The 24,791-nt window shown below is 43.8% G+C and overlaps 1 protein-coding gene and 1 pseudogene across 1 annotated transcript; both read right to left on the bottom strand.

The window, feature by feature from the left end:
• Positions 1-9,086: 9,086 nt before the first annotated feature.
• Positions 9,087-21,312, bottom strand: LOC125534894 (annotated as a pseudogene).
• Positions 21,313-24,218: 2,906 nt separating this feature from the next.
• Positions 24,219-24,791, bottom strand: LOC125534893 (the record flags this gene model as incomplete). The annotated part of the gene is made up of 1 exon (XM_048697948.1): positions 24,219-24,791. A coding segment is annotated over one exon (573 nt), but the record flags the coding sequence as incomplete, so codon positions are not given.

Here is a 24,791-nt window from a genome sequence, read left to right as displayed (position 1 = left end):
GCCTCCATGGCATGGGAGGGGCGAGGGCCCCTCCGAGATTGGATCTATCTCTCTGTCTCTCTCTGTTTATGCGTTCCAGATTCTACCCTTTCACCGTTTCTTGTATTCCCGGAGATCCGTATCTCCGATCGGGCTGAAATTTGGACATAGTTTTTATCCGGATATTAGCTTTCTTGCTGCGAAAGAAGGGCACCAACCGCCTTACGGGGTGGCCACGAGGGCCCAGGGCGCGCCTGACCCCCTAGGGCGCACCCCCCCTGCCTCATGGCCCCCTCGGGCATCGTCTCACGTTGATTCTTCTTCCCAAAAATCACATATATTCCAAAAAAATATCTCCGTCAGTTTTTATCCCGTTTGGACTCCGTTTGATATGGATTTTCTATGAAACAAAAAACATGCAACAAACAGGAACTGGCACTGGGCACTGGATCAATATGTTAGTCCCAAAAATAGTATAAAAAGTTGCCAAAAGTATATGAAAATTGTAGAATATTGCATGGAACAATCAAAAATTATAGATACGACGGAGACGTATCAACGAACACCGACGCTCAACGAAAAATAAACAGAGAAATATGATCCTCCTTTTTTGGAGCAGAGCATTTCCTTCCTGAGATATGCAAACAAGCTGGAGCTGGGGGCAAAGCTGCTCGAGCGGGTAGCAAATGAGGTGTACAAGGCGATACAGGGGTGGAGATTCAACGTGCCTAGGATCTAAAAGAAGGCGTGTTTATCTGTGTCCCCTGGATCATTTTCCTTGTCCCATGCTGCCGTTTTTGATTGGCCTTTTGGTCTGTAATATATGTCAGTTGACTTGTTCCTGTGTTGGTGGGGTCTATAGCCTCTGTTGGGGCCTTGATTTTGTTTCGTTAGTACCTGGGGTCTTGTCCCTGTTTTAGTGTCTGAAGTTTGTAGCTCTAGCTCGAGTTCTTTCTGGTCGTCGTTTGAACTTGGTTGTGGTCCTGAAACTGGTTACTATAGCTATATACTTGTGGTTTCCCTTAATGGAAATCGGAGGGGGAAGCCCTTCTTTGATAAAAAAATAAAATAAATTGTATTCTTGATTTATTTTTTGGCACTAAAAAAAGGGGCGTGGGAGAGGGAAATTGATGGGAGCCGTGCGATTTCCCTTAATGATTTAGTTTTGTAAATATCTAGCTCATGCTAAGTTAAATAAGCGTTATCGCTTATTTATACTAAACTTTTTTATTTCTTTATAACTCATTTTCACACATGGTGTTAGCTATCAATTCTATTATATTACCAAAATTAACAATATAATGCAGCTAAAAATTAAGATCGGTCTTATAAAATGGACTTGCCCTAAATTTAAGACAGTAGTGTTAATTCTTTTCTTTTGGAAACAATTTTCTCATTTAATTATTAATTTGTATCACTCTTATATGAACTGCAGATATATGTGTTCTTGTTTATTCTAGTATCCTTAAATACCACATCACTGATTGAGGGTTCTAGAGTGCATGATTTTAAAAAGTGTAATTAAATAGAAGGAATGATTATTGATATACTACAAAATTTTGAAGTATGGAAAATATCTATGAGAGATTTTTCCTCGAACCATTGACAAAGCTTGCTTATTTTGAATTCAACAATCCTTGGGCATTGCATTTGCACTTATTCTTAATATAACACTACTATCATTGAGCCCAACTTGCAACAGATCCATCCAATTTTTGGCCGATGTCAAATTCGAAGTTATGCACAAGTTGTATCTTATGTCCAATAATGTGATAACATGAGACCTCGTATATTAGAGTGGCAATAGATGGAGAATTGATTTGATAAATTTATAAGGGAGGATTGCTTTTTTTAGTAGTAATCATAGTCTTATTTGGATCAATTGCATTGAAATTACATTATTCTCGTCATCACCTTGTTCCACGTATAATATGCACACTAAACATTGTAGTTAATCTTTTTTCCGGGAGAATTGTATTTAAGTCTTAATAGGGCTGCTTCCAACCCCCGCTCCACACCATTTGTGAGGAGCAATGGTGGAGGCAGGGGTGCGGCAAGGGCCAGGGTCCATCGCAATATGATCACATTGCTTGTATATGCATGTCAACACTTGTACTTTTTCGGTGTGTCCTTCAACCGCCCCCTCAATATTAGGATTTAAGGAATCATGGCTCAACCATTGGTGAGGAGGATGATCGCCGAACGGCTACTTCCACGAGAAGTCCATGGTGGAGCCGATGAATATGTCAAACATAGATATGTTATGACGTGTCATTCATTTGATTATTTCACATGGGATTTTAGGAGTAACATTAAACACATTAACAACAAAATTATAGTTAAAACAAGTATAACAATAAATGTACTCCTATAAATGATTAATGATCTTTTTCATATGTAAAATTGGCATTTAATTCCCTGAATTCCTCCGCGTATATACACATGTGTGAACGTGCCTCTGCTTGGTGTGCACGAACACATGCAATGTAAGTATGTTTTTCTTTAAGCATCAATTTAGACAACATCATAGATGACACACGTGTTGTGTCTGTCTATTTGTAATATTTAATGTTAGTGCTTTATCCAAATATATGGAGGCATTATACCTGAAAGAGTAACAGATAAGGCACCCGCACCCACGCTATTGTTTCTAGCATAACACATTATATGGTAGCAACTAGATCATAAATGCGCGCGCTGACGCTCCCGACCATCTTGGGTACATCTTAACAAAGGAAGAGAGATGTCTTAATGAAAGAAATATAGAAACATCTGACCAGTTTTAGTTATATGTACTACTCCCTCCGTAAACAAATATAAGAGCGTTTAGATCACTAAAGTAGTGATCTAAACGCTCTTATATTTGTTTACAGAGGGAGTACTTGGAACCATTACAAGTTAGTTCTTGCTTCAACTAGAGTATTTATATATTAACAAATTAGGTGCATCTAATTAATGTCAATAGCGTGTCAATACAACTGTAAGTCATAGATTGTATAGCAAGATTCCTGAATTTGACGAAAAACAGCAAGACTCAACTGGGGGCAAGTGAAGGTTTGTAACATATACACAATTGATGCAAATTGGTAGAACTGTTATTGACATCCCAAATAAAATGATCTTCAAAGAACTTATGTGCTTCTATGTTTAAGGACTGACTTCTCATCCTTTTCATTATAGTAATGGTTTCGAGGAGCTCAAAGCCTTGGGAATAGGAAAGAAAATAAAGAGCAAATCATGTTCTTCTCATCCTTTTCATTATATTAATGGTTTCGAGGGAGCTCAAAGCCTCGGGCACAGGAAACAAAATAAAGCAAATCTTGTTCTATGGTCAACAAAACAAAGTCGCGGGAATTCTCACCAGAAATTCCGGCAGCATAACGCGTCGCAGCATACACAATGGCGCTACAAATCGCTCCCCACGGCCATCTCTTCTAGTAAATGTTTTTGCCACTGTTCCACATGGAAGGACGGACCACCGCCGACTTCGATCTCCATGCACAACGAGTCAACGGCCCTATAATAAGATACAATTATTTTATTTTGACCAATCCCAGTGTTGGCAAACCAAAATCTTGCCACAATAGGATCAAAACAAATGATCCCATCAACTGCAGCGCACAACCAAAAAATGGCAAATTCAATGACTATAGTAAAAAGTATCACATTTGTTACACCAAGCTTTCCTATATATTCTAACAAAAAGAAAGAAATGGACATTAGCTAATAACACTTGTTAGAACCATGGTACTCAATTTGGTTTGCCTGTTCAAACTAGCTAATCTCTTGTGTTCCTTTGAAAATGCAGCCAAGTTTAAGTTGGGTGTTTGATTTTCACAAGTAGACAGGTTCCTACATCGTAGCCAAATGTTTGCACAGACTTGTAGAGATTTTTTGACTCCTCCGCTGATCATTTTAAACTGTTGCAGTTTAGGTTTCCGAACACAGAGTTTGGCTTGCAACTTCACTCTTGTCTATACACACACTAAGACACACTTGTACTGATTATCTATATGTATTGAGCTGCAGCAAAGCTGTCATTCTTCTGAATTGGTGGGAAATTAACAGTATAGATTCTTATGTCATGTGGATCAGTTGTTTCCCCCCTTTTGTGGAGGTAACAATGGTGAGACGAGCTTTTTTTGGGGGGGGGGGGCTGATGACTAGAGTATGCTCTGGTTTCCAGGACAGATTAATTCTAGAAAGAATTGCAGCACAATGTACTAACCTAGTTTTTTTTCTTGTTGCTTTTACTGGTTGTATGCTTGTCTTACCAAACTCATAGTCTTTTCTGATTGTACCGATGCAACTTGCCATCGACTGAGATAATACTAGTACTAACCTAGTGGTTGCTAACATTTTCTGCCCTGACCTAGTATGCATCAACCACATGTGCTTACTAAATCAATTAATCACTTTAGACATATGTCTAGATGCAAGAAGAAATTTCTTTTGACCAATCCAAGTGCTGAGTTGGCAAACCGAAATACTTACATCTTACCACATTTGATCTAATGAGAAACCACCTCCTATTCTAAAAGAATGAACTGAACTGTTGGTAATAATGTTTTATTTATTTTTTATTACCTAGCATGCAAAACCTAAGATCAAGTGGGAACATTGCATGAATAGCAAGTAAAACGGGCCCAAGAGATGTATATGTATGTTCCCCCTCTTATGGGTCTCTACTTTAGAGTCGGCTGGAAAGAGTTTTCAGCCAATCAACAGCAACACTAGTATAGCATCCGAGGAAAAATCAGTGTTAAGTCAAACAAGCTGCACTAGTATAGCATCAACAACAGTAGTATGGCAGCAGCCACGGTGACTTATAGCAGTAGGATCAACAACAAAGTATAGCATCAACAGAGTATAGCCACAACACCTAACTATATCATCAACAAGAGAGTATAGCATCAACAGCAGTAGTTCAGTGGCAGAAGCGGTAGTCTTGAAATAAATTCAGACATTACTTAGGTCACTTATAGCAGTAGCAGCAGGAAACACACCTAACTACTGTATAACATGAACAACAGAGTATAGCATCGACAGTAGTAGTTTAGTGGCAGAAGCGATAGTCTTAAAACAAATTCAGACATTTCTTGGGTCACTTATAGCAGTAGCAGCAGGAAACACACCTAACTATAAAGTTCCTTATAACTTACTGTGATCGAAAACTTTTTTACTGTTAAAACATACACTACTTACACCAAAATGCATAGTGTAAGTAGCCAATAAAACATCACTGAAAAACAATCCCTAGCAAATTACTTGGTGTGTGATAGTGTCCAGCCAATATGTTCCAAGATCAATGGCTTTAGCTATTTCTTTAAACCGGTTAATAGGTTCCCTGGTAGTAACATACCTGCATCCAGATCCTGCTAGGTAGCTAGCCGTTGTCTGACCAATTCATCTCTGCCTGCCTGCATGTCGCCTAATTAAGTAGAACCATGTACTACACCACAAGAAAGAAAACTCACTAGTTTGAGTAGTGCCATATATCCCAAGATTTTTGACTTTGAAGAAAGAAGGTTAATTAGATCGAGAGAAACGGTGTGAGCTTACCGCCAGAGGACAGATCAAACCCATGGGCCCTCCTGACACGGTCCATCAATGTTGTTGTGGGCAGTGCATCATTGGAACAGCCTGGCACAACTTTGGGTCTCCATGTATGTATGTGTTGTAGATGAGGCAAGGTGAGGAGCAATTGGAGAGGAAGGGGAACGCGGGAGGAGGGACTGGATGGAGATAAATAGAGAGAGGAGGGCAGGCAAGAAACTCGGGGAGACGTCGGATGGGGGGTCGATCCGCGTGACACGAGGGGGAGTCCGATGGATGGCATGCGGCAGGAACGAGAGGGAGGGAGTAACAGAGCGCCTCGTTTCGAGGGAGAGATTTAATCCCTCTTTCCATACGAGGAGTAAATAATAAATAGAGGAGGAGGGATACGAGGAGTAATAGATGGATAATACTGCAGGGAATCCATCAAGCCTCGTTTGGTTCATAAGTCCTAGGACTTTTTCTAGTCCCAACTAAAAAGTCCCTCCCTGTTTGTTTCCAGAGACTAAAAAGTCCCTAGTCCCTTCCTAGAGGTTATTAAATGACCATGTTACCCCTAGTATATAGAAAAATAACAATCAAACAACACCATGGGGTGGCGGGCCAATGGGTGCATGGAGGGGCATTGTTGGAAAAGTCCCAAAAAAGACTCTCCTTGAGAGTCTTCTTAATTTAGTCCCAAAAAGCAACTTTTAGTCCCTAGTAGTCCCTCCTGTTTGGTTAAAAAATCTCTAAGAGGGACTTTTTCTAGTCCCTACACCAAAAAGTCTCTGGAAACAAACACCCCCTCAGACGTGACCGGACTAATTCCTTCCTTCCTCTCTACGTAGTATCTATCCATCCTTTTTATTTTCCTTTTTTTAGGGGCTAGTATCTATCTATCTATCTTTTTATTATTTTTTTGCGACAATCTATCCATCTATCTTGGAATGTAAGCAATATTAAGATATGCAACAACATATATAATGGCATCGATCGGCATTGACGAGTGTGGCTGTGTGTGTTTGCTTGCTGCTGACTGGTTTCTGTACGTACTTCTGTTGTTGGCTGACCGTTGTTTCTCTAATGAGTCGGCCAGCCAGCCAGCCAGGCACTTGTTTCTTCTTTCCTTTTATCTTTCTTTCTTTACCATGTCAATTTGGCAACAATCCAGTCACCGAAAGTAAAGGATTTTCTTTCTGTATTATGCTAGATGGGTCATCTTCATTCACTACAACTTGTTCAGAATTTTATGCTGGCAACATTTGAAACGAAGAAACATGGGTCTTTAGAATGTCATCACTCAATCATTGCTACTTCGCTCAACAATTCACACACAAGTAAACAAAGACTTCACTAGTTTAGCTTCACAGTCAAACAGCACAGAGCACAAAGTACAACTTTCACGTCACCGAAAAATATGACGATATACAACCCATCATCGTCGCGTGCTTGCTTTTGGTGCATCTTTTGAATACAATTTGGAAAAATATAGGATCACATAATAAACACAACTCTTGATGACATATTTTCCAATCAACATATGCAAAGCATTCTAGTAGTACATCAGAACAAATCAACTTACATATTGAGGACTATGTAATATATGGCTCAAGGCGTATCAGAAATTAGCGGGAGCCAAAGTCTTGCGAGTGAAGGCGTATTTCTTCTGAACCTGCCCGCATCTGGATAGAGAAAGAATTTCATGAGCCGTGAATAAGACAAGAGTTAGAGTCAGCAAGCAACAACATGGCGTCTCTTTTAACTAACTCGTCAATATTTGATTTAAAGGAAGGAATTCCATATTATTTTTAGAGGATTTGGATTCTTACAAACTTTTTCTATATAGATAATTTGACTCATAAGAATGAAATCCTTGTGAAAATTTCTTAAGAATTGCGGGAAAAAACAGTGCATTTCTTATTCCAAAGTCACGGGATTACAATCGGTAGCGACTAGTTCAACAATCAAAATTGCTTCACACACGACACGTTATGCACGTTCTGCGGATGATACTTCGTCCACTACAGCGCTAGCATCAACTAAGAAAAAAACAATTGACTCCTGCATGCACATGCCGCTGCCAAGTAGGATCATCTGGAGTCGGCCACAACTTTATCGTCTGTATAGCAGCAGTCTTCAGCAATACAAGTAGGAGTATAACTCGCAAAAAAACAAGTAGGAGTATGATTAAGCCATCACGCAATCTTGTCCCCACTGCGACAAAAACTTGCTACACGGTTTGCAATATTGTTTTGTTCACGGGAAATCTTAACGGGAGTAAACACCCCGTCTTCCAACAACCGTTTAAAATCGACTATCAAAGGACCGTATGTTGTTTTGTCCAATGTGTCGCCCTTCATTGCAGCTAATGAAGTGGTGCAATCAGATTGGAGTAATGCTGATAAGGTAGTCTGTCGGATCGCCAAACCAACCCCCTCCATTATCACATGTAACTCAGCCTCTAGAGCCTCATTGTAGAAGTACAATCGTCTATATGCCGCAAAGATCACAACTCCATTATCATCCCTCAAAATCTTATCGGAACCTGCCGAGGCATTTGCCTCGGGGCGTCTTTGTTTGGGCATGTGGAATCGGTCGTTCGACACTTATGGTGATTTCCCTTTAATTACTTCCTCGACTGTGAGTTGACAAAGTTGGAGCAACGAGATCGGTACCTGCTGAAAATAAACACGACACCTCCATAGGAGGAATCGATTTACCGGGGGTAATCTCATTCACATATGCCACAGACGGGCGCAAGTCGGAAACCAGTCTGAATTTTTTACAAATCGACCATATATTTGCCACCATTTACTTCTTTTGTGTACTCATAGATGATTTAATTTTGCCATAAGAAAACTCTAATTTCTCCTCAATGCAAAGGAAGAGCTTCTGCCATGTTTCTTCAAAATAAGAAATAATTTCATTGTTTGTTATGATATTACAATAAAGTTTCACCATCCGTATTTAAGAATAGCGTTATTGCAGGAGCAAAAGACAGCCCCACTTTTAGTTTTTGTAACGTGTGATCATCACTGTGCTTTCAAGAACAGATATGCAAAAAGAATCATTCATGTTCCACAAAAATGCCAACAGAAGTGGGCTTCTTTTTTATTTCTCTTTATTATCCTGCCCACATATAATACATAGCTTACAGTGTCTATGACTGGCTAGACAATATTAGTTGTGCCTCCAGCAACAGTTATTTGTTTTGTTCTTCAAGAACATATATGACTAGCTAGACAATATTAGCTGTACAAGTTTTCCAATTTTTGTCAGAACTGGGCCTGGCAATTACTCAGCAGGTTTGTCACCATTTAATTCTTTTTGGTGTACTATAGATGATTTAATTTTGCCGTAAGAAAACTCTAATTTCTCCTTAATGCAAAGGCAGAGCTTCAGCCCTGTTTGTTCAAAATAAGAGATAATTTCATTGTCTATTATGATACTATTATACAATAGAATTTCACCATCCATATTTAACACCGTGTTATTGCAGGAGCAAAAGACAGTCCCACTTTTAGTTTTTGTAACGTGTGATCATCACTGTGCTTTCGAGAACAGTTATGCAAAAATAATCACTCATGTTCCACAAAAATGCCAAGAGAAGTGGACTTCTTTTTTATTTCTCTTTATAGTGCCCACATATAATAATACATAGCGTACATTACTCTCGGACATGGTTTGCATAAAACATGTCAACAAATAGCTCTACATCCAGAAGACTACAGGAGAAACTGTCTGGAGATGCTTAGACACTACATAGGAGTTAGTGTGGTGGCGCGTGGTTTGCAGTTGTCCCCTACGATCATACTTAAGACCAAACATGCTCAAGTGGAGCACACAGCCGTCACGGTCACCAAAGGCGCACTTAAACTCCACTCCCTCGCGTAGCACAGACTCCACAAGGCAAAAGCTGTCGTCGCCCATGTAGGCGAGACTAGGCCTCGCAAATGCCAGCCGCCTCTCCGGGTCCTTGTGGAACAGCTTCTCCCTGGTCACCTTCCACTCGGGCTCCACCGCACTTGTGCTGCTGCGGGAGGCGACTTCACAGGAGCAGATGTACCCGTCCTTGTGAAGCCCGACCCATGCGTCTAGCCCGTCGTCGTAGTGTGCTTGCCCTTGGAATGGTAGAGCCCAATCCCCATGCAACCTCCACTTGGAAGTCCTGGTGTCAAAGGAGAAGGTGCCCTCTGGAAGATGATTATAGCGTCTGTCGTGCGCGGACATGAATATGGTGTGCCCGTCCGGGTGCAGCGCGTAGGAGGTGATCACGTCATCCATGGCGAATGGTGGCGGCGAGGGCACGCTTTTCCAGGACCACCTCATGGTTGGGCTCGGCCACGGCTCGTCCTTGTCCATTGGCGCCCACGACATGGCCTCGAAAGAGTGCTGCTCGTGGACATGGCGATGTCAATGCGTACATCATGCCGCCGGCGGCCATGGTGAAGGTGGTCCTATCGATGAGTCGAACCGGTGGACGGGGGCCCATGGTGAGCCCAGCCGTCTTGGTGTCGAACACGAGGGTGGGAGTGTGCGGACAGCATGGGTTGGTGGTGATGAAGATGTTGCTGTCCATGGCGGCGAAGTCCATGCGAAGACGATTTACCGGTGCGGCTAACCTGAGACACTGGTAGAAAAAGGGCCTATAGTCCCGGTTCGTAAGGGCCTTTAGTCCCGGTTCCGGAACTGGGACTAAAGTGTCGGTACTAATACCTCCCCCCTTTAGTCCCGGTTCAATCCAGAACCGGGACTAAAGGCCCTCCACATGGGCAGTGCGCAGAGCCCAGTCAGGAGACCCTTTGGTCCCGGTTGGTGGCACCAACCGGGACCAATAGGCATCCACGCGTCAGCATTTCTGTGGCTGGGGTTTTTATTTTTTTTGAAAGGGGGGGGGGTTGGGGATTTTGGGGGGTTAATTTAGGTGTTTCATATATTGTGTTAGCTAGCTATAATTAATAGAGAGAAGTGTCCTCTCTTATGTCCGTGCTTGGTCAACGCTACGTACTATACATACGTATAGAGAGGACTAGACACGCTGGCTAGCTAGTAAGCAAACGAAGGAAACAGAAGATTGTCATGAACATATATGCATACAGAGAGAAGTGATATCGACCACCTCTCCTTCTCCGAGAGATTGGTCGAACAACAAGTTCTCGTATATCTATCTGACACTACCGGCTACATATATACAATAATTATCTCTTACAAATATAATCATACGGACTCAGGGTCCACATAGAATTCTCCGTCTTCAGGGATCACGTGGTCAAGAAAGAATTCCGCCAATTCCTCTTGAATTGCTCGCATGCGAGCTGGTGCTAGGAGTTCATCCCGCTTCCGAAACATCTAATTTGAAGAAGGGGGTCAATACATATATATATGAATGAATGAAACTCAACACAAATGATGGTAATAAAATAAAATTGTGAATGTTGTTATTTACGTACTTCATATTGTTTGTTAGAGTACCCGCCACGCTCACAGGTCGTGTGGCGGATGGACTCGCAGATGTTGTATCCACAGAAATCATTCCCTTGTTCCTGCCACAACCACTTTACAAGAAATAGAGGTCAATCAAACTGATCATGATAAGCAAGAATGCTAAATGGTATTGATGAAACTAGCGCTTGAATCACTAGGAGATGCGCGGAACATGCTACTATAGTACTTACTTTCGGGTGTCTAAATTCCAGCTCCTTCGGCAGTCCCGGAACTGTTTTGGTGAATTTTCTCCAAACCCTGCCGGACAAAGAAAACAATTACTTGATATCAGAAAATGAACAAAGTTGCTGATATGGTGGATAATGATCGATTTAACTTACTTCTGGAGTATTTGAGTCATGTCTGCATAGTCCTGGGGATCTTTTCGTTTAGAGTCTAAGACGGTTACTACTCCCTGCTCAAGCTTAATCTCTAGGAGAATATAGTGGAAATTGCACACACATGCATAACTCATCAATTACATTACTGTAACCTTGACTAATATATAAGGGAAACTGAATACGCACAAGACAGTAACACTCACCTGAAGTTGTAAGGAAAGAGTATTATATCTTTGTTTTGATTTATTACGAACGATCGTAGCAAGTTGGCCTCGGTAGCTGCGGCATGAAGTTTAACCTCAGTTGCATCTATGAGATATGTGTTAATGAATCCAATATCACCGACTTGTCTTTTCTTCAATTCGGCGATCTTCAATATGCATAATATAGTGAGGATGATTATAAATACATGCAATGAAAGAGTTAAGCTATATAGAGAAACTTAATGACAGAAGTAGTACTACTTACAGACAGTAGCAGGCGACCGTTGTTTTATCGAGGGCCAATTGATTGAAAAACTGATAGAACTCCTCAAATGGAACAGGCAACAGATCAATTCCAACAAGGTCATGCTCCTTTTTAACTTTCACATACAAAGTACTCCTCCCCCCAGAGTCTCTGCAGATTTTCAAGTACCAATCATGCAATCTTCGCATCATCGTTGATAGAGATCTTTCATCTTTGACGAGAGGCTTCCCGTACTCGTATCTTTGTATCTGCACGTCCATGGGTTCATAATGTACTTCGTGGGGCAGGTAATCTGCAAGATTGCTATAACCGGGCACCATCCTCGGATCATTAGCGACGTTGTGGCTAGGCACCTTGAGCGGGGGGCACGATTGCTTCGCTTGTTCGCCGAGCTGGGCAATTTGTTTCCCAGCTCGTCGTTCTTTCAGCCTTTGATCACTGACAGTACTTCCCGACCGCTCCGCTTCGGCAAATTCCTTTCCAATAATGCGGTCATAGTTCCCTTTCGGCGGATCAGACTTCGGTGGTTTTGTCAGGGCAGCCAGAGTGCGCTTCACTTTCACCCGATCTACCTTCTCCTCCGGAGGTGGATATTTCTTTGCTTTCACCCCATCAAAGAATTTCTTCACTTCTTCTCGCGCGATCTTCCCTTGCTGACGAGGAGGAGAAGGACTACGACGCGCCAGAGCAGCTGGAGCGGCGGCAGGTCTCTTCCTCCCTTGCTGACGAGGAGGAGAAGGAGGAGGCTGGCTGCTCGGGCGCGTCGGCGCAGGCGGAGAAGGAGGCGGAGTGCCGCCACGCGCCGGAGAAGGAGCCGGCCGAGGGCCCTGATCGTCACTCGCCGGAGGAGGAGGCGGTGGAGGCGGAGTGCCCTGACTCGCCGGAGGAGGAGGAGGAGGCGGTGGCGTCCAGTTCGGAAGGTTGATGAGCTCCTTCCGCCATAGGCATGGAGTCTTCAGAGCAGACCCCAGCCGAGTCTCCCCTTCACCGGTAGGGTGGTCAAGCTGGAGGTCCTCAAATCCCTCCGTTATCTCATCCACCATCACCCTAGCATATCCTTCTGGAATCGGCCGGCAGTGAAAAGTTGCACCGGGTTCAGTAGGAAAAACAGAGCCAACAGCCGCCTTGACCTTCAAATTCATCCATTGCGTCATAAGGTGGCAATTTTGAGACTCCGTTATAGCATCCACGGGATAGCTGGCAGGAGCCGTCAAGGCATGCTCCGGCTGAAGCAGCTTGGTGGAAGCCACGCTGCTTCTGCGCTAAGATGGCGGGGTAGCTTCGGGGGAGGATTCAGCAGTACGTTTGCTGCGATTTGCTTCTCATTCCTCTATCGCGTCTACCCTTGCTTGCAGCGCCTGCATTTGGGTCTGCTGCACTTTTTTCCTCCTCTCATGGGATTTGTAACCGCCTGCGTCCGGAAACCCAACCTTCCACGGAATGGAGCCTGGCGTGCCTCGTGTCCGTCCAGGGTGCTCAGGATTCCCGAGGGACATTGTGAGCTCATTGTTCTCTCTGTCTGGAAAGAACGTCCCTTCCTGCGCTGCTTCGATATACTGCTTAAGCTTACTGACTGGTATGTCCATTTGATCATTCGTCCAAATGCACTTCCCTGTTACAGGGTCCAGGGTTCCGCCAGCCCCGAAGAACCAAGTCCGGCAACGGTCTGGCCAGTTAATTGTCTCTGGTTCGATCCCTTTATGAACCAGATCATTCTCAGTCTTGGACCACTTAGGCCGGGCTACGAGGTAGCCACCTGACCCCGTGTGATGGTGAAGCTTCTTCTTCGCAGCATTTTGCTTGTTTGTCGCCGACATCTTCTGACTCTTTTCCGATGTCTTGTGGGCCACAAATGCGGGCCAGTGATCTCTGATCTTCTCATATCTGCCCTTGAATTCTGGTGTCTCATTATTTTTGACAAACTTATTCAGCTCTTTCTTCCACCTCCTGAATAGTTCTGCCATCCTCTTCAGAGCAAAAGACTTGATTAATTTCTCTTTAACTAGGTTCTCTGGATTATCCTCAGGCGGTAGGGTGAAATTTGACTTCAGCTCAGTCCAAAGATCATTTTTCTGCATATCATTGACATAAGAGACCTCAGGGTCTTCTGTAGCCGGCTTAAACCATTGTTGGATGCTTATCGGGATCTTGTCCCTAACCAAAACCCCGCACTGAGCAACAAATGTGCTCTTTGTCCGGAGGGGTTCAATAGGTTGGCCGTCGGGCGCGATTGCTATGATCTCAAACTTTTCATCCGAGCTCAACTTTTTCTTTGGGCCTCGTCTCTTTACCGAAGTTGTGCTCGATCCGGAGGGCTAGAAAAAAGAACAAAGACTTAATTAATATGTGTACATACCAAAACAATGAATGCATCAATCAGCTAGTCAGCATAGGCTTAACTAATATATATACCTGGCCGGACTCGGTTCGGTCACCGGAGCCATCATCACGGTCTCCTTCTTGCACCGGCATTGGGTCACCGGAGCCGTCCTCATGTTCTTCTTCTTGCACCGGCATTAGGTCACCGTAGCCAGCTTGTTCACCCTCTCCTTCCAGACCATCGGTTTTGTTGAGAAACAACGAGATGGCATCACTTCCTTCTGCGATTATGTCCCTCAACAACGCTTCTTTTGTTGCTTCGTCTAGGGCGGTGTCCATAGTTTCTACAAATATTTACAACATGGCAATTATTATTCAAACATGACAGATGGATATATTAGTGCCAAACGTAGAACTAGCTACCTAATCATAGTAAGCTATCGGGAGGGGGTATATATCGACAACGACGACACTACATCTATGTCCCTCGACGACCCTTGTTCCCGATAAAAAAAAGAGGAAGAAGAAGAAGAAAAAAGAAGAGAAGAAAGAATAGAGGAGAAGACTTCCTCTACTTCCTCTCCTCTTCTTCTCCCTCTTCTTCCCCTTCTTTCTCGCCTCTCTCATGAATGTCCTGCGTTCTCGACCCCCCCCCCACCCTCGACGCCTAGGCGACCGTCGACCCCTCCCGATAAAAAAAAGATGAAGAAGAAGAAAAAAAGAGGAGAAGAAAGAATAGAGGAGAAGCACCTCTATTCTTTCTTCTCCTCTTTTTTTTCTTCTTCCTCTTCTTTTTTATCCTCTTCTTCCTCTCATGTTCGACGACCCTCGACCCCGATAACATTTTTTTCCCCAATAACTTTTTTTTTCTCCGAGATAGTTAGTGTTCCCGCGTGAACCGGAGGGGGACATTGGTCATATCGGATTCGTCATATTTTCTACGAATGTTGTATATACATACATCCATCGATATCATTCCATACATACATATACATCTACATTATATATGAACAAAAAAATATCAAAATTCATCATACATACATGTACAGTATATATGAACAAAAATTATAAACTTTCTCCCCAACTCATACATACATACATACATACATCTACATCATATCAACATTTTGCAAATTAAGGAGCAGGGAAGGAAGGAAGGGGGGAGGATGGGGCGGTAGCTACCTCTCCCGGAGGGAACGAGGAGGATACGCGGGTGGCTGGCGTCGGGGGCGACGGCGACGAGGACGGGCTCGGGGTCGGCGAGGGCGAGGGCGACGGCGGGGCGCGCTCGGCGGCGACGGACGGGCTCGGGGCGCAGGGGGTGCTCGGGGGCGGCGGATGGGCTCGGCGGCGCAGGGGGTGCTCGGGGGCGGTGGACGGGCGGCCGACGACGACGGCGAGGCAGGGCGCGCTCGGGGGGGGGGGAGGGGCAACGGCGGCGACGGCGAGGCGAGCAGAGGGGCAGCCTGGCGGCGACGTCGGGGCAGGATCGAAGAAACTGAACCAAAATTTTCACAAGCGTGGCTTATATAGACGGAGCATTGGTCCCGGTTGGGGGCACAAACCGGGACTAATGCCCCCTTTAGTCCCGGTTGGTGCCACGAACCGGGACCAAAGGCCAATTTTCAGCAGCCCAAAGGGCGGGAAGCGGCGGCCTTTGGTCCCGGTTGGTGGCACCAACCGGGACTAAAGGGGGGCATTGGTCACGGTTGGTGCCACGAACCAGGACCAATGCCCCCTTTAGTCCCGGTTGGTGCCTCCAACCGGGACCAAAGGCCTTTGCTACCCCGAGCCAAAAGTTTAGTCCCACATCGCTAGCTGAAGGGTGCCGGCACTGGTTTATAAGCGCTGGTGTGCCTACCCATTCGAGCTCCTCTCTGAAGCAGGCTTTCGGGCCTAAACTTGCTACTGCCTGTGGGCCTATTGGGCCTTCTGCGGGCCTGAATCCTGGCCCATGTAGGGTTTCTAGTCGTATTCAGGCCGTGGAGGCCCAGTAGGAGGCATTTTTTTGGTTTTTTCTTTTTTATTTCTATATTTTTTTGGTTTTTTATTTTTTTATTTCTACTTAAAACTAAATACTTACAGTTTTTTAGTGATTTCTTTTTGCTTTTAGGTCACAAAAATTATAAACTTTCTGTTAGTGCCATTAGTTTTAAATTTTAAATAGTTTAAATTTGAATTTTCAAAAATTTGTGTGAATCACTAGTTTATGAATAACTTTACTATAAAAATAGATTTTTTCTATTTATTTTTTATTTCTACTTACAACTAAATACTTACAGTTTTTTAGTGATTTCTTTTTGCTTTTAGGTCACAAAAATTATAAACTTTCTATTAGTGCCATTAGTTTTAAATTTTAAATAGTTTAAATTTGAATTTTTATAAATTTGTGTGAATGACTAGTTTATGAATAACTTTACTATAAAGTTAGAAATTTTTTCTTCTTTGCTATTTATTTTTATTTATACTTACAATTAAATACTTATAGTTTGATTTTAGGTCACAAAAATTATATTCTTTTTGCTATTGAAGAATATTATAGTTTTATTTTAGTTGATCATAACATAATATTTTAATTGATTGTTTTTATTTTCATAAATGTTTTGTAGTTTATTCTGTTTGCTATTAATTCATTCTTTGAGCTAAATGACTCTGAAATTGGAAAGCATTTCAAAATGAACTCTGAAAAGGTTGAAAGTTGGCATGGTATCACCATTTCACCCACATAGCATGTTCCAAAAAGTAGAGAGGGTTACGACAAAAACTTGATGCACTTCGTGTACAAAATGGACAATCACTTTCGAAGTATCAAAGTTTCAAACCATAAGACATGAAAGCATTTCAAATGAACTCTAAAAAAGTTGAAAGTTGGGATGGTATCATAATTTCACCCACATAGCATGTGCATGTACAAAACGGACAATGGTAGCATGTTCGTCTGTTACAAATTTTGCATGGTATCATCATAATAGTTGCGGGAGAAAGTCTTCACTTTTTCTTCGCTTGTGTCATTTTCTTATTGCGCCGTAACCATGGATAATCTTCATTGTTTATCAGGATGCTTGGGTCAGCCTTGACATTGAAGGGAGGAATTTCATGAAACTTTTCATAATCTTCAGACATGTCTGTCTTGCCGTCCACTCCCAGGATGTCCCTTTTTCCTGAAAGAACTATGTGGCGCTTTGGCTCATCGTATGATGTATTCGCTTCCTTATCTTTTCTTTTTCTCGGTGGGTGCGTGTCCCTCAGCGTCATTCGGAACAGCTATTCCACCGGGACCCTTTCCAAAGATTACGTAGTGTAAATCATTGACCATAGCAAGCACGTGATTACCGGTGCGCATGGCGGGCTTCTTCCGGTGATCTGCCTCGCCTTTGAAATGCTTGCCTTTCTTTCGACATTGATGGTTGGTCGGAAGAAATCGACGATGGCCCAGGTAAACATTCTTCCTGCATTTGTCCAGGTATATACTTTTAGTATCATCTAAACAGTGCGTGCATGCGTGGTATCCTTTGTTTGTCTGTCCTGAAAGGTTACTAAGAGCGGGCCAATCGTTGATGGTCACGAACAGCAACGCCTTAAGGTTAAATTCCTCCTGTCTGTGCTCATCCCACGTACGTACACCGTTTCCATTCCACAGCTGTAAAAGTTCTTCAACTAATGGCCTTAGGTACACATCAATTTCGTTGCCGGGTTGCTTAGGGCCTTGGATGAGAACTGGCATCATAATGAACTTCCGCTTCATGCACATCCAAGGAGGAAGGTTATACATACATAGAGTCACGGGCCAGGTGCTGTGATTGCTGCTCTGCTCCCCGAAAGGATTAATGCCATCCGCGCTTAAAGCAAACCATACATTCCTTGGGTCCTTTGCAAACTCATCCCAGTACTTTCTCTCGATTTTTCTCCACTGCGACCCGTCAGCGGGTGCTCTCAACTTCCCATCTTTCTTTCGGTTCTCACTGTGCCATCGCATCAACTTGGCATGCTCTTCGTTTCTGAACAGACGTTTCAACCGTGGTATTATAGGAGCATACCACATCACCTTCGCAGGAACCCTCTTCCTGAGGGGCTCGCCGTCAACATCACCAGGGTCATCTCATCTGATCTTATACCGCAACGCACCGCGTACCGGGCATGCGTTCAGATCCTTGTATGCACCGCGGTAGAGGATGCAGTCATTAGGGCATGCATGTATCTTCTCCACCTCCAATCCTAGAGGGCATACGACCTTCTTTGCTGCGTATGTACTGTCGGGCAATTCGTTATCCTTTGGAAGTTTCTTCTTCAATATTTTCAGTAGCTTCTCAAATCCTTTGTCAGCCACAACATTCTCTGCCTTCCACTGCAGCAATTCCAGTACGGTACCGAGCTTTGTGTTTCCATCTTCGCAATTGGGGTATAACCCTTTTTTGTGATCCTCTAACATGCGATCGAACTTCAGCTTCTCCTTTTGACTAATGCATTGCGTCATTTCATCGACAATGACCCGGCGGAGATCACAATCATCGGGCACATCGTCTGGTTCCTCTTGATCTTCAGCAGCTTCACCCGTGGCAGCATCATTGGGCACATCATCTGGTTCCTCTTGATCTTCACCATCTCCCCCCATTGCAGCATCACCGTATTCAGGGGGCACATAGTTGTCATCGTACTCTTTTTCTTCGCCGTCTTCCATCATAACCCCTATTTCTCCGTGCCTCGTCCAAACATTATAGTGTGGCATGAAACCCTTGTAAAGCAGGTGGGAGTGAAGGATTTTCCGGTTAGAGTAAGACCTCGTATTCCCACATTCAGTGCATGGACAACACATAAAACCATTCTGCTTGTTTGCCTCAGCCGCATCGAGAAACTCATGCACGCCCTTAATGTACTCGCGGGTGTGTCTGTCACCGTACATCCATTGCCGGTTCATCTGCGTGCATTATATATAATTAAGTGTCCAAATTAATAGAATTTCATCATCACATTAAAACCAAAGTGCATACATAGTTCTCATCTAACAACATATAGCTCTCTAGAGCATCTAATTAATTAAACCATACATTGAAACTATGTACTGTCGGGCAATTCGTTATCCTTTGGAAGCTTCTTCTTCAATATTTTCAGTAGCTTCTCAAATCCTTTGTCAGCCACAACATTCTCTGCCTTCCACTGCAGCAATTCCAGTACGGTACCGAGCTTTGTGTTTCCATCTTCGCAATTGGGGTATAACCCTTTTTTGTGATCCTCTAACATGCGATCGAACTTCAGCTTCTCCTTTTGACTAATGCATTGCGTCATTTCATCGACAATGACCCGGCGGAGATCACAATCATCGGGCACATCGTCTGGTTCCTCTTGATCTTCAGCAGCTTCACCCGTGGCAGCATCATTGGGCACATCGTCTGGTTCCTCTTGATCTTCACCAGCTCCCCCCATTGCAGCATCACCGTATTCAGGGGGCACATAGTTGTCATCGTACTCTTTTTCTTCGCCGTCTTCCATCATAACCCCTATTTCTCCGTGCCTCGTCCAAACATTATAGTGTGGCATGAAACCCTTGTAAAGCAGGTGGGAGTGAAGGATTTTCCGGTTAGAGTAAGACCTCGTATTCCCACATTCAGTGCATGGACAACACATTAAACCATTCTGATTGTTTGCCTCAACCGCATCGAGAAACTCATGCACGCCCTTAATGTACTCGCGGGTGTGTCTGTCACCGTACATCCATTGCCGGTTCATCTGCGTGCATTATATATAATTAAGTGTCCAAATTAATAGAATTTCATCATCACATTAAAACCAAAGTGCATACATAGTTCTCATCTAACAACATATAGCTCTCCAGAGCATCTAATTAATTAAACCATACATTGAAACTATGTAAAACATTTCAATGCGAAAACAAATGCGATCATAATCGCAACCAAGGTAACAATTGATCCAACGGCATAATGATACCAACCCTCAGTATGAATGGCATATTTTCTAATCTTTCTAATCTTCAAGCGCATTGCATCCATCTTGATCTTGTGATCATCGACGACATCCGCAACATGCAACTCCAATATCATCTTCTCCTCCTCATTTTTTTTTATTTTTTTCTTCAACAAATTGTTTTCTTCTTCAACTAAATTTAACCTCTCGACAATAGGGTCGGTTGGCATTTCCGATTCACATACATCCTAGATAAATAAAATCTATGTCACGTTGGTCGGCATAATTTTCATAAACAATAAATGAACCAATAGTTATAAAGATAATATACATACCAAATCCGAATCATAGATAGGACGAGGGCCGATGGGGGCGGATACCAAAACCGTCGCACTATATAAGATGCAATAATAAATGTAAGAAAATGATACAAGTATCTATCTAAACATACAAGTAAGAATATTTTTCCTTTCAGAAAGAAGATAAGAACAAGAGGCTCACCACGGTGGTGTCGGTGATGAGATCGGCGCTGGTGATCGACGGCGGTGAAGACGGGGACGGGGCGTGACGGACCGCTAAATCTAGAAAAATCTCGAGGAAAATGGAGCTTGGAGGTCGAGCTTCGAGAGGAGAGATCTTAAGTAGTATGGCTCGGGCATTCCATCGAACACCTCATGTGCATAGGAGGTGAGCTAGAGCACCACAAAGCCCTCTCCCCCTCGGCCAGAAAAAACAGAGCACTGTGCTCTGCTCTTGCGCGAGGGGGTATATATAGGCACCTCATTGGTCCCAGTTGATGACATGAACCGGGACTAAAGGGAAGCCTTTGGTCCCGGTTCAAGCCACCAACCGGGACCAATGGTGGCGGACCAGGAGCGAGGCCCATTGGTCCCGTTTCGTCCCACCAACCGGGACCAAAAGGTCCAGACAAACCGGGACCAATGGCCCACGTGGCCCGGCTGGCCCCCTGGGCTCACGAACCGGGACTAATGCCCACATTGGTCCCGGTTCTACACTGAACCAGGACTAATGGGCTGAGCCGGCCTGGACCATAGCCCTGTTTTCTACTAGTGAGAGCAGCAGGGTGAGGGAACCCATGGTGCAGGTCAGTGGTGGCGTCCTGCAAGGCGTCGATGTCGATCTTGTGGATGCTGAAGCCCTTGTGCTAGTCGTCCAGCAACAGGTAGAGGTGCTTCTTGGGCACACGGCGCGGCCTTTTCCTGGTGCGGTCGGCATTGGGTTCCGAGAGGTGACGCTTAGACATGTCTCCGCCGGTCGATCTTCCCGCACTAACTGGATCTAAAGATTGAATTTTTGATTCTGACGGAGGTTACGAGCAGGGTTGCCAGTAGAGGAGAAGAAATTTATAGACAAACGGAAGGGCAAGGAGGAGGCGACAGATCTAACCTGACTCACAGCCGGGCTCGGATTGCATGCAGATAGCCAATGGCAGAGTGCCTAGCTAGACCCCGAGTCGGAAGGAGCAGAATAGGGGTCAGCGCCTCACCGCCTCACCGGAGTTGCCGCGCCGTGGTCGCCGGAGTCGTCGCCGCCGCTCTCGTGCTCCACGCGCCCGTGGACTGCTTGAGTTGCCGGGCCGCCCGTATGGCTAGAAAGAAGGCAGTTGAGACGCGCCGCCCCTCCCGTGGTCGCCGAAATCTTGGTGTGGCCGCGCCACCCCTCCCGTGGTCGCCGAAATGTTGATGTGGCCGGTGGCGCGCCGCCCCTCCTCTGCTTCCCATCTTTTTTTCCTTTTCTTTTTTGCGCGTGTGCTATTCTTCTTCAGGCGCCTGAAATTCAGTTCGGCCCATTCCGAGGGATAGCCTGCCTAGGCGCACACATGGGCCCGTTCCGAGGTTGAGCCGGATTTTTTTTGGACAGATTTAGATAAATTCTCCAAATTTGCTAAAGAAAAGATAAATTCTCTAAGAGATCCTAAAAAGGGATAAATTCACTAAAAAATACCCCCTCTGTAAAACTAGTGATTTTAATGCTCTTATATTTCTTAAGGAGGGAGTACATATTACTGGGCGAAGCCACCAACAAATCAAATACATATTAAAGAATGTTACCCAAAATTTATAAAGTGTTCATAGATTAAAACAATGTCCATGCATTCTAAATGGCTTTCATGTTTTTTTGAAGTTTATTTCTAAAATGATTTAAATTTTAAATATATTCAAAAAATATAATAAAACGTTCCTACATTATTAAAAAAATTGGCCCATTTTTCAAAAGTACATGGTTCTTTAAAAATTACATATTTAAGAAATGCTCGTGAATACTTTAAATTGCAATTTTGAAAATGGTCATGATCTTTCAAAATTGATCCTTTAAGAAAAATGTTTAAAATGGCCGCGCTGCAGAACATGGAGGCACCGGCATCCAACGGTAGGATCTCCAGTACAGTGGCTTGGCGCGCGCGTTGAAGAGAGAAACGAGAAAAGCTCGTCCATGCCTCAAGTTGTAGATTATTGAGTGAGTATTGACTGTCCGATTGATATGAATCGGCTTTCAGATTCAGTAAAGAGAATGAATGATTAAACTGGCAGATCTTTGAGTCTTGTAAAGATTCTGAATATGTGCAAGTGCAGATAAACTTGTCTTCAGAAGGGTGAAAGCCAACCTTTGTCTTCACGCAAGATAAACTTAAGCTATGTCTACAGACTGAATCTCTGCTTAAGCTACCACATTGGTTTTTAGACACCGGAAGCTCTGCTTAAGCATTGAAGGAGAAGGAAAATCTGTACAGACTGAAATCCAGCCAAAGGGAAGAAAAACTGTGCAGATCTTCCTTCTCCTTTGGCTGGGTTTCAGTCAGAGCATGCAGTTGAAGCATTCAGAGCAGTGGTTGACACCCATGGATGAGAGATGCCAAAGGCAAACCAGGTCTGTTTAGCAAAAGGGCACTCCAGAACTAGTTTTTCTTACAGTAAGGTTTCCAGAACTAGATCACAAAGCGAGCAGCCAAGCATGCATTATCATGCCGTGCGGCCATCCTCTAGCTCTCGATCAGCCTATCTGCAGTCCATAATCTGCTTTGAAGGAGTAGAAGGAAAAAACTCATCTTACCTTCAGTTTTTTGAACGGGCCAAAATTTGTGACTGTTGGTGGTGTTATGAATCTGACCAAAGAAAGAAATGGGCATCATAGGCTGACCAAAGAAATGGTGTCCTCAAGCACAAGATTTCGAACCAGAATCCAAGTTGTGATGAAGATATCCATCTGATCCTAAGAGGAGAGGAAATAAGCAAAATCTACGAGGGCTCCCACGTCTGATCGCAGCCCAAAAGGAAACATGCTCGCCATTATCAATCTGAATTTTGGTACAAGAAGAGAGGAGGTGCTGAGCAGCAGCAGCTTGATCTGAAGGTGTTATACTAAAGCTGACCTCAGGTCTTGACTCCCCTTTTGTGTTTTGAGAATCAATTCACTAACTCAAGGAAAATTTTCATAGCTTTTCCATTTGAGAGAGAGAGAGATGATCTGCCAAAAAGATAATTTATCCTGCTGCAGATGACAGGAGGTGATTTTGTAGTTGTACACTCCAGTGCATAACTGACATGAATCAATCATCAAGACAATAGGTATATCATGGCATTATGAACAATACAGCCAAAAAAAACACATACACTTCAGATGATATTCCAATGCAGAGTAAAATGCATGCATGTCAAGAGGGTCTAGAGATCCACCACGCCAGCATCACAAAACTATCATGGCATTAGGAACAAGTTCACAACAATACCACCAGAAAGAAAGAATATATTGATTTCAGGTGATGTTCCACTGCATACTAAAGGGCGTAAAGGACATACACCAGTCATCACACACAAGTGTAGAGTGTCCACTACAAGGACATCTCAAAGAAGGGCAAGATTTCTACTATACAACCCAAAAAGAAAAGAAGAATATCAAATCGCTATCCATTTTCTAGTTACAAGCTGTGTTCAAACACAGCACCAGGCCTCCAGCCTTCAGCCTTCATTGCATTAGACCTGTCCATGATGAAATGGAAGGATCTTCGCAGAAGAGCTAAGGCTGCTATTGAGATTTATAGCATGCCTTGAATCACGTGCTGCCATACACGAGTTGATGTACAGAGAGTGCGATGGTCTTCTCTCAGATGACGGAAGCATACTGTGCACAGAAGTATAATGTAGGATGCTTTCACATACTGTAATTCACAGACAGGTGACTAAGGTAACCACCCTGGTGCAGCGCCCTTTGAAGATCAGACAACAACCTGCGGGACTCATTCATAATCAGGTAGATAGCGAGCCTGCAGTGGCTTTTTGCCGAGTGACAGAAGGAGTTCATCAATAATCTCAGAAGTCCTCTGATGTCATCTTCATATTCAAAACTATGGCCAGCTTCATCCTCGTAGGTCAATGTATCATGAAGAAATGAACATTGCAGGCCCTTAGATTTCCATCCCCTGTAATGTCCCAGAGAGTTTAGCAGATCTTCTCCACCAGTGGTATCTTTGACTTTCCAGAATAGCTGAAACAATGAGACAAAGTTTCCGTATCCTTGATATGGCTCCATCAGGTCAATATGGCTGCAGAGCAGGCTGCCATGACACGCGTTCACTCCCTGGGAGATGATCCTTAGCCACTCGGTCAGATCAAATGGTAGCTTCTGACCATGAAATACCTCCTCTACAACCATATGAACAAATTGGCGATAGTCAAGGTCCCCGGCAGCTTCACTGTACTCCACTATCGCGCCCTCGGCCAGACC

Source organism: Triticum urartu, chromosome 2 (assembly GCF_003073215.2).
Source record: "Triticum urartu cultivar G1812 chromosome 2, Tu2.1, whole genome shotgun sequence".
NCBI lineage: Eukaryota > Viridiplantae > Streptophyta > Magnoliopsida > Poales > Poaceae > Triticum > Triticum urartu.
Note: the sequence above shows the minus strand (reverse complement) of the source record. Positions and strands in the feature narration are given on the sequence as shown.